Source organism: Pungitius pungitius, chromosome 6, assembly GCF_949316345.1.
Source record: "Pungitius pungitius chromosome 6, fPunPun2.1, whole genome shotgun sequence".
Taxonomy (NCBI): Eukaryota; Metazoa; Chordata; class Actinopteri; order Perciformes; family Gasterosteidae; genus Pungitius; species Pungitius pungitius.
The window spans coordinates 1594477-1605511 of record NC_084905.1 but is presented as its reverse complement, the minus strand read 5'-3'; the positions used below and the strand labels follow the sequence as shown (position 1 = coordinate 1605511).

Here is an 11035-nt window from a genome sequence, read left to right as displayed (position 1 = left end):
CAGTCAGTGGGGGATGGCCCGTAATCCGTGGCACCTTCTCGCAGGCTGGATGTCAACGCGAGACAAAACTGGATAATTAACACATTATCCACAATGTAGAATAGCATGAGCTGTAAGTGAGGTTTGCAATTATAAATCTAATCAAAAACGCAGAGTACTTGTGTGCATTAAGCATATTCTGTCCATTTTATTGGCTCTTTATGTGTCCATTTGTCCCATAATACAAAACACATATTAACACATTGGAAACCCACATAAGGAATACAAAATGTTAAACTTCATAACACAATGAGTGGTGTCATATTGGTGGTTGAACTCGGGCCTAACAGTGGAAAATGTAAAAATCCAAGCTTCAATCTCGACAGATACCAATTTCTTTTGTTTTTGTGTGTGTGTGTGTGTGTGTGTGTGTGTGTGTGTGTGTGTGTGTGTAGAGGCCAAAGGGAAAGATGAATACGAAAGTGCATCTGCTGTGAGACAAGCAATACATTCTCTTGAATGGTACAAGAGGTGTGTAACCCACACACACACACAGACACACACACACACATCTCACGCCTGTACTGTACGTACGAGACAGCTCGCATTCCCCTGTTGGCTGCTAACAAACAGAAGTCTTGGTGGGTTGGTTTGCGGTGGCGCTGCTCTATTACCGCGTAATACCAACTGTCTCTATAACGCAACGGGGTCCAATTAAAAGGCAGCAATCAAAGCTGCATGACCACTAGCACGCGTGTCACGTAGCTAATTCATTCTCGCAGCCCATGAAGCAATTCATTCATGTCAATGCAAATACAAAGTCTTTCTCTTCTTTTTTTTTTGCCCACACGGTACGTGCACGGCCCCAAAACTGTCATTACGCCTCCGTGTGAAGACGCCCTGTGAAGTGAACCTGAAGAGCAAGTGTAATTGGAGGGGGGGGGGGGGGGGGGGGGTGGAAAAAGGGAACCTTGTGTTCTCCCTGGCTGAATTAGATCTGACCATCTTCTCCTCTCCATTTCCTCCACAGACAAACAGGCACATTGTCCCCCCCCCCCCCCCCCCGATCAGGTTGGTTTTTGTTCCTTTGATCACACCAGACTCTCGACCTAATGATTGCTACCCCAAGCCAGCCAGTCTCTAACAGCAAGGGGGGCAGAAACATTATAACACACACACATAGGAAACAAACAAAAAAAATCTCTAAAGAGGGTTTGAGTGATTGGTCAGTCCGCAGTGGCTTAGTGAATGCTAAAGGATCAATGCCTCACGCGCTAAGTCATTAGGCCCCATTATACGAGGGAATTCACCAGAGAATGCAAACCCAGACGTGATCCCACCCAGGCAGGAAGCGACCGCCGGCTAAATGAGTTTCTCTCCGGGTCAATATCTGGCTGCAGAGGGATCAGAGACGCTGCAAAGGCGTCCCTCGATGAAGCCGACGTGGCAGGAAGGAGTGAGAAACGCACAGCGCTGTACTGACGGGGCAACAGAAGCCAAGCGAGAGGGGGGAAAAAAAGGAGAAGCCTTCGAGAGAGCGGCTTTAGTGATTGAGGCTTCAAGTTGACGAAAGTGGGTTCTGGCTTTTGCTGGCAGCGTAGGAATGAAACCTGTCGACATTTAAATGTATCTGCGGAAAAGAAGAAACCCCCCCCCCGAAGAGCTCTGCTGCTCCATCAACAAGCCTTTTGTTCCCAAACCTACAGGTTCCCAGTCTTATCGAGATGGGGGGGGCTCGCCTTGCATGTTGATGAAGCAGAACTACCCGCCACCCTGAACCCCTCCTAAACAGCACTTCATCCTCTTGTCTCCGCCCATCGTCACATGCTTAACAAGTTTTTTTTTATATTAGTCTCTTGGATGACTGATGACATTGAGGTGTTTGTAGAGTTTGGCGAAAGAAAAAAAAAATGCGTGAAAGTATGAATGTCATCTTCAGAAACCCACTGGTTGGTAATTTATTTATGGATTTCAAACAAAAAATAGACAAAGAGGAAATATCAGAAAGTCAGATGTCTGCCTTCTGTTACCCTGGAATAAAGGCTTATTTCAATAAGCTGTTGACACACAAACATTTCTCTTGGCTTGGCTTCTTGGTGCAATGACACGTCACAGCAAAGTGACAAATGTCGTTGTCAAACATGTGCCACGTATGACGGGTGACACCACTTTCTGAATTCTGAGTGTGAGGCAACAGCATCACCATGGCATTAAAAGCAAACCGCTGACAGACAGACTGAAAGCCACGGCTGAGTGGGTCACGGTGGAGAGTGCGTGCACTGGATTGCGCCCTGCGGATTGGACAGGAGTAATGAGCCTTTACAGTAAATAGAAAGCTGATACTGCCCAAGTGCTATTTTGCACAGTGGAATTCTAGTTTGATTTGAACAAAGACTCAACCACATTCACAAAATCGATAGGCGTCAAAATGCCCCCCCCCCCCCCCCTCCCGCTTCTGATAATGGACCTGACAAGCACACAAGGAAGTGCGCTCAAATCCACAAGCACAAAGAACCAGCGGGTGGGGCTCAGGGTGAAGGGAAAGTACACAATCAAAACACGACACAGAGAGCACCCTTTTCGGAACCCTCTCTCGATGACGTAAGGCATTGCGGCGTCTGAAAAAAAAAAAAAAAAAAAGTTCCCTTTTCGCGTCCAAATGTTCGACAAAACGACAGAAACAGAATTACACTGTTCACGGCTGAAGTGCGAAGAGAACGGCGCCCGCGGAACCTCCCGTTTCTGACATCTGTCGGGCTTAACGGACTCCTCCCCCCCGAGTCGACCAGTAAGCCCAGGGCCCGACTGGCTGTGGAAATTGAGCCCGATGGTAATTGATGGCACGGAACATGTCAATCAGGGAAGAAGTTAGTCGCTGGTGAAGGAAAAGTTGGAGCACAGAAAAGACGTCGCCATCAGCCACATTTGTCACATCAGCCCTCTTCAAGGTCAGCTCGCTGGCAGCAGGCACAGCGCCGGGGGGGGGGGTGAAAAAGGCTGACAGAGAGAGAGAGAGGGGAGGGGAAGGTGGGGGAGGGGGGGGAGAGGGTGGCCTGACAGCTCAGCTGAAGTACACATTGAGGGACAGGTGAATCGGAGCGTGTTCAGCTGGTATCAGGGGGCGTGGTCCATGGATGGTCCAGAATCGTTGTCGTCAAAGCCCCGTGGGTTCATGGGTTCTGGCCTCGGCTCCGGTAGTCTGGGGAAAAAACGAGAGCACAAGAACAGAAGAAAGAAAAGTTAGACCTATTTGCCTATGTGGTTTTGAGACTTCAGTCTTTATTTCGGAGGAGGGGGGGGGAAATCTTCCAAGTATGCGTCATGTTTCCATCACTGAAGAAGATAAATACCTTCAAATAATAATAATACAGACTACTGTGAATTTGTCCTGGCCAATGGTAAAAGACTTTTGTACAAACGCACCCTCTCCCCATACACACTTATGGAAACACAATGTAATCAGCTTCAATCATGCTTCGCCTTAAGTAGAAATCATCCATTATGTCGGTTTTCATATTAGCAGCTCTGCGGTGACGGAGACAGAGTGATGGCTCTGAGGCTGATGGGTTCACACGCTCCACACTAATCCCACGCGCTAATTGTCGCGAGGGTCCTCCCATCACATGTCACTCTGCTCTGGAACTTATTCCACTCTGGCCTCCCTGCATCCTTCCTGTTCGGATCTTCCCCCTGGAGTCCACAGCGCATCCATTTCCCAAACAGTGACGTGTCAGCGTGTTTTTCTCTTCTGTTTAAGTCAATGAAATTCAATTTGCTTTGGAGCTATTTTATCTAATTTCACTTTCCAAATGTTTCTTTTAAGAACAATCACTTCCTTTGACCTCGGGCAGCCTGTTTGCATTTATATTTGTGAATTCAGAGTCATCCATCACAGGGAGAACCAACAAACATTATTGCGTTCTAGTCGGCGTTGTCATCCTGGTGTACAGTTCCAAAAGGGCACAAGCTACAAAAAAAAAGTATTTCACACGGTATCATAATGAATTGCCACTGAATGAGGTAAAGGAGCGTCTGTCAAAGTCAGTGTTGTGTAACTCCACAAAGACTAAATTGGACCAAGAAGGCTTTAAACGCTGCAGGCCATTAACAATCACTAAACTATCCACAATGAACACGTGGATTCAAGTCTTTCGGATATATAAAACGTTTGTTTGTATTCCTCGGCTCAATATTATACTCAATATCATTTTGATTAATAGCAGCAATATTCTGCCAACTCCATCTCCCTCAAGCGCACACTACCTGCGCTTGCCTCTGTTTTAGTTGGGTAAAATAAATCTTGGTTAATGTCTTTGAGGGGGCTGCTCCCCGAGCTTTGCTGTCTGACATACTTCTGTTGGCAAAAACAAGGAGCTCCTTCCTTTCCCTTTCCCGCACCTCCCCCCGACAAGTCACCTCATCAAAGAGCAGCCTCTAATGAGTGCGCGCACGAGTGTGCACGAGTGTGCACGAGCCCGCACGGCTGCACGCGGGCGGAAACCATTCGAGGAACTGTTGGCCTTTTTCAAAACGTGACGGATTGACTCCAGGAGGCCTGTTGGTCAAGTGAAAGACAACACGGTCATGCTTCAACCAAGCAGCAACAGTGTGCGCACACACACACACACACACACACACAAGCTACATATCGCCCGCCAAAATGAATCAGGATGTGTGGATAAACATCGCTATACATCCCGAGACATTAATTATTCAAAGGGTGCAGCTCCCGTTCCATTCCTCGGCATAGTTGGCGCTTTTGTGTTTTTGTGTGACGCACACATTTTTAATCCAGCGTTCAAAGCGTCTGCAGCGTCACACCGGCTGTTCACGCTTTGCTGTTTGCGCAACCCGTGAACGTCTTCATTGCAGAATCCCTCCTGTCTCACATGGGGGTTTTTGGGGGCAAAACGTTGGCACGAGAGAGAAAAAGAAAGAAAAGGGAGAAAAATAATAATAATTACAAATATATATGTATGGTTACACAGCGAGGGCTGCACTATGGAGGCAAATTAACTATTTATATTCAAACGCTCCTCACTAAGCCATAGGACACATAGATTTAAGTTATTTATTCCACCCGTAGGAGAAAAGGCCATTACAAGAGAGAGAGAGAGAGAGAGATTGTGGGTGAAAGACAGAGTGCAGCTTCAACATGCAACAAAATGTCGGTGGGTGTGTGATAAATTCCCTTAAAGCCATTGCTTTCTTCTTTTTTCATGTCCATGTGCTCATCTTCCCTGGCCTTAGAAGTAAATATATCTTGGTTTTCCTGTGGATATACGTGTGTGTGTGTGTGTGTGTGTGTGTGTGTGTTTCCTGACGACTGGGTTCTTTTCGCTCATGACTTATTCATGCGCTTTAATGCAGTCGATGTATTATTGAATAGGGCCGATCATTGCCTCCTCCCCTTGGTGTGACCATGTCCTGCAGGCAGGGTTGAGCCGAGGGGCTGGGACATCTGCTACAGAGCTCACTCACTCGGCCTTCTGCGCGCGCGTGTGTGTGTGTAAGTGAGAGATCAGATTTTAGATAGCACTGATAGACCAGAAAAAAAAAAGACAATCTTACTAATGTCCCCTTTCAGATTGCAGGAGAAAAATGTCTCCAATTGCCCTAAAACGAACCCATCACTCACAGGAGGAAACCTCTGGCTCCCCATGAGGAAAACAGAGGGCTGGAGTGTGCAGGAAGCCGCCTAGACTTCCACTTTTGTCTCTCTCACTCTATTCTCTCTCTGGGAGATAGGAGGGAGGGAGGGGTCCCTTCCCTGCTCCTGGCAGCGAGAGCTGCAGGACTCTTAAGTCATCATTCGGGAAACGCTCCCATCGCGCCTTGCCAGCTCGATCCAGCCTCGTTCCCACATGAATAATCAAACTGCAGTAGTTTGGATATGCTGAATGGGTTTGAGGTGCGTGTGTGTTTAAAAGAAAAAAGTGAGGGAGGGGGAAAAGGAAGAAACTGGGGGGGGGGGTATATGCGGAGAGAGAGAGTCTCTTCTGGATGAAGCTACGAGGGAGAATGAGGCTGCTTACGTAGTGCTGCAGGCAATAGTCACTATTGTCAATTGCATTTGCCGACAGAAGTGACACAGTGAGCTCATTTCTCAGCCCCTCGAGGCCTACGAGGTCCGGTCTTACCAGAGAGGACACCGAATGGTACCGAAGGAGGCCACGAGGACAGACCGTACTCTTACTCCTCAGTGAAGCAAGTGCATTCTGCCACTACCTAATGAGGCGATTCCTGCAGGAGGATTTCAAACTACAAACAGCTTTACGACAAGAGATGACTGATGACTGGGGAAAAAAAAATTCAACTCATAAAAATTAGAGAGTTAAAGGCTCGTAGAGTCTTAATGATGTGAGAAAGGAAAAGTGAAGATATAAAAACGGTAAAGAAGTAAAGATGTACTGCTATTAGGACCCCTTAACTTTGCTGCGCTAATGCTCTGCTGGATCCAACTGACCATTGTCCTGGAAAGGTTTACATCTGCCAGCTTGTCTGCCAAATTGCCCTCCCCTCTGTGCGGAATTGATGCCCTTTCATCTGACAGCTCTGTCTAGGGGTGTGTAATTTAGAAATAGCCCATGCACACACCTTTCATTAAGAGCAGCCCTGTGATCTTTCCAACACTTTGCACTGCGATGATCCTGCCGGCCCAGATTTGCCATACGGCTGTATCCTAATAAGAGGAAATGACACGCAGGGCAGAGCAGCGACATGGAGGTGGGGCAAGACTTTAGGAAATGCCAGGGTCACACTCATCAACAGCCTTTTAAATTACGCCTCAGAGTTTAAGAACTAAGGAGTTTAGGCGTAGCTTCCCAAAGGAGGCGATGTCGGGCTGTAGACAGCTACTGCAGCAAATTACTAACCCATTTCCACAAAAACTAACAAGACATTTTTTCATTACAAATAATTGAATCTATGAAAAACATCTCATTTGAAGTAACAAATGAAATAAAAACATTTTAAAGTCTTCCTTTGGAAAAACAAATAGCCTATTTTAGACTTTTCTGTTGTGTGGTGCTAAAACTCAGCCTGATGATACAAATGGACCTAATTTTACTCATTTATAAGGATGTAACAAAAACATTGTTATTCCTGCAGGCAATATCACCAATAACCAGGTCTGGAAAAGCCTGTTATCTTGAAACGTCACATGTGGAGGTGCTAATAAATTGGGAGTTACTGTGTGTGTATACCCTTATTTCCATATTTCATTGCTGTCTTCTTTTGCCCCAGCACCTGCCAACAACAGTTTTTTGGTTTTTGGTTGCAAAGTGCAACATTGGTTGCAATATCTCCGGGTACAACATTCACCGACCGTGTCTCCTGAGGATATTTCCCCGGGTTTTAATCTCATCTCAACGACAGGACAACAAGAGATGGAGTCTCCTCGCTCTGATGTACAAAGATACCTTCTGCAGTACCCATTTCCCAGTTTTCACTGTTAAATGCACGGACCTGTACAGTGTGTAGATAACACATGACCAGAATTGAATCATTCGATCATACTGACAATATCACTTTTTTCTAAACCGCACTGACCCCGGCTCCTCAACTCACAATTCACGTAAGCTTTGTTCTATAATAAAGATGAAAGGCGTCCTTGGGCTAACAAAACACTGCATGTGTAATTCACACTGGCCTCTTGTCTCGCTGTGACTGCTGGAGCTCTTTATTCTCTACTTGAGAACCGTTATCAAGCATCGCTGCAGCCGTTTGCTCCGGTTGTCACAGCTGAACAAAGAAAAAGAACAAAAGAAAAGCACGTCGATTCTTCGTCGCTTACTGTACCCGCTATTTTTAGCGGTGATAACTTTTGGAGCGTGACTGGATCAAAGACCTTTTTGACGAGTTGCAACACGGTGGGATTTTTTAGATGATCTGTGGTCCAGACTCCGTCCTAGAACGGCGCTCCGGGTGAGATAAATATTTCAAGTCACTTCTGTAATAGGCTAATTCATCATACAAATGGTTAGTGGAGGCTTTTTTCCCCCCATTTATTTGTCTTTAATAATTCATCTTAAGTGGACTTCTGGTTTACGTGTATTCCAACGCCTCTGTACAACACACCATCTTCCACTGCAGAAAAAGAGAAGCCCAGCGAGTGTGACAGCCGTTTTTGAGGAGTGAGGACTCCATTAAGCCGGGGGGGGGGGGGGGGGGGGGGGGGGGCAGGTGGTAGCAGCTCTGGAGGTGAATGGCAGAAAGAATGGTTCACAGCTTGGATTTTATGACTCACTGACAGACAGGATGATTAAATGATGCAAAGGAACACAGAGGACCTTCATGGACTTGGTGTGTCAGGGTCACAAATGTGTGACATGCTGTAGGAAGCTTGACGAAGAACACTCAACCCCCCCCCCCCCCCCCCGACCCCCCCAAAAAAAGAAAGCACATGGAGATGTTGACTTTTTTTTGTTTGAAACTAGAAAGCTGGAACTTTTCTCCTCAAGCTAAAATTTCAGCAGTGTCTAACGTTCTCAGATGAAGAAAAGAAAAACACACACCCACATGCTGTGCAAACATCACACACACACACACACACACACACACACACACACACACACACACACACACACACACACACACACACACACACACACACACACACACAGAGAGAAGGGATTCAGACTGCGATTCGCCTTGAGACAAAGAAAACAACCAACAACACGATTCTTCCTCCACGTGCTGGGACCTGAATGTACACGGGTGTCAAAATTCCCAGGGGCAGTTTAATGAGAAATCCGTAAAAAATTGCTTTATAGCGCCCATCCGTGCAGAGACCCCCTGTTGAGCCACAGTCACGGCAGTATTGGCTTTGTTTACGTGCAGATTTGTTTGGATGAGGAGATGCTTTTCCCGGCGGAATATAACCATCAACATCCACGCTGACCACAGTGTTGCAAAAGAAATACCATTTTATCCAAGATGACAACTCGACACAGCTGGGGGGGGGGGGGGGGGGAGGGGAGTGTTGTGATTCATCTCGTCAGTAGTGGAGCAAATTCTTTTTGTTATTCCAAAACAAGCACAGATGCAGAATTCACGCCTGCATTCACATGAATTGAGTGATTGACGTCCTCCAAAAAGGCCCGAAAGGGGGGGGGGGGGGGGGGGGGGGTGGAATGGAGAGGAACCGATTCCCTGACCAAAGAGAGACGGGGCCCGTCAGACGCCGCTGGATGTGCCCGAGCTGCCCGAGTGGTCTCCACACACAGTGACAGAGTGGCTCGTCTATTAATAGTGTTCCTGTGGTGTTTCTATGGCGTCCCAAAGCCTTAATCAGTCCACGGAAGGAAATGGGGAGACGATGCACGGCACCAGACAATGCATCAGGGTTGAAGGGACAGCGCTAGGGGGAGGTTTAATATGTCGGCAAAGCAGCTTATTCATCAGAGCGAAATGGGAAAAGCAGCGATGAATCCACTTTATCGTCCCCCAGACGCATCGCCTCAAGTAGACCCCCATTCAAACTCGTGTTAATGCAGGCCATTAGTTTGAAATGTGCATCAGAAAGCGCAGCGCATACCACTCCAAACCGAGGACTGCGCGCCGCGAACTCACTAGACGGTACACGCGTTACGCCCCCGGGACGCTTTCTCCCGCCATGCAGACGGCCAACGGTGAGGCGGAAAGGTCAGCGGAGCAAAAGTAAAATGCCGCGCTGTCCGATGTTCAGCCAATCAGAATAATCACACGGGTTCATCCACGCTGGAGCAGGTGTGACGGGTCAGATGAATATCATTTGCCTCCACGAGCTAATTTTTCCCGACGCACTTTGACACGGCCGCCTGCCGTTAATCGCACGAGTGGGAATCAAAGCAGCGCCGTTCAAACAAGAGCATTGAAGACTCAAACCTGCAACGGCTCATTTAGAGATTTAGCCAAAAAGGAAATCATTGAGCACAAAAAAAGAAGCGCTCATTAGATTGAATGTGAAAATGAAAGTGAGCTGGACATGGCGATCGGATCGTACTTCCTCCTAAGGCCCCTCTCGCTGAGATGCATTTTCGGACGGTACACAACTGCCCCGAAGAGCACGGCGCTGTGTAGACGGTGCCTTGCGTTTCAACAGCCATGGCACGCCTGGCCACAAATGACATGGCGAGGGTCGGGGGGTTAAGAAGATCCCTCACAGGTGAGCAAAGGAGGACATAAAAGAATCAGGATAAATGTCACGCTTTGGTCCACAACCATCTCCCACTCTGGCGGCACGAGGCAAACGTTACTGTTTGGTGTCAAACAGGTTCACAGACACCTAATGTAGTTACCAGATTGAAAAGAATAGTGGTTGCCCAAAGGTGAGAACGCTCCTAAAAACACTGCCTAAAGCTTGACTTTAATCGACCTAAACAGAAAAAACTCCAAAAAACAATAGAAATCTTATTTCTTGAGTGGCCGCCTTCCTCTTCCAGTGCTACAGAGCACTGAAGATAACAAATGAGATAAAAGAATTACTTTTAGTCTTGCGTTATGGATTATATATTCATCAGTAATAAGTCAGTATTAAAGCATGATAAATAAGTTGTAAATTTCCACAACACAGCATCTCATTGCCAGTTTGAATTAGTCAGTTTAAAGTATTAAATTCCATCAGAACAACCTCAGGCCAAAGAGAGTGTGACACATTTCCATAGAAAGCGAAACGCTTTCATGCTCGCTTGGGGATAAACTCTTTGCATAATTAGCAACAACGTCTTTTGGTTCGGGCCACTCTCGGACCATAATGTTATTTTATTTGTATGATTACTTGTAAGCATCTAATTATATTGAAGGCGTCTCTGCATTTTCCCACAAAGCAACACTGCAAAAAGCCTTTATCCACAAAACAAGAAAGCACAACTTTTAACAAAGATGTTCTCTATGAAGAGAATCTTTTGAGAAATAACTCCGGAGGACTTTACATTTCTGTCTTTATTCTTATGTTGTTGCACAATTCCCCGTGTAGAGTAATCTTATCTCCCATTACATCACGTTCTTCATCTTGTACCTCTTGCATGCGATCAGGGATTTAATTCCCACATCTTAAATACGTAAATGACCACTA

General features: G+C 46.6%; 1 protein-coding gene across 1 annotated transcript in view; it reads right to left on the bottom strand.

Moving 5' to 3' along the window:
• Positions 1–802: 802 nt before the first annotated feature.
• Positions 803–11035, bottom strand: part of trim44 (tripartite motif containing 44) — a 33400-nt gene continuing 23167 nt past the window's right edge. The window contains exon 6 of the mRNA XM_037451789.2: positions 803–3178. Coding sequence (XP_037307686.2) covers positions 3094–3178 — 85 coding nt within the window. The 3' untranslated portion in view covers positions 803–3093. The remainder of the gene's footprint in view (positions 3179–11035) is intronic.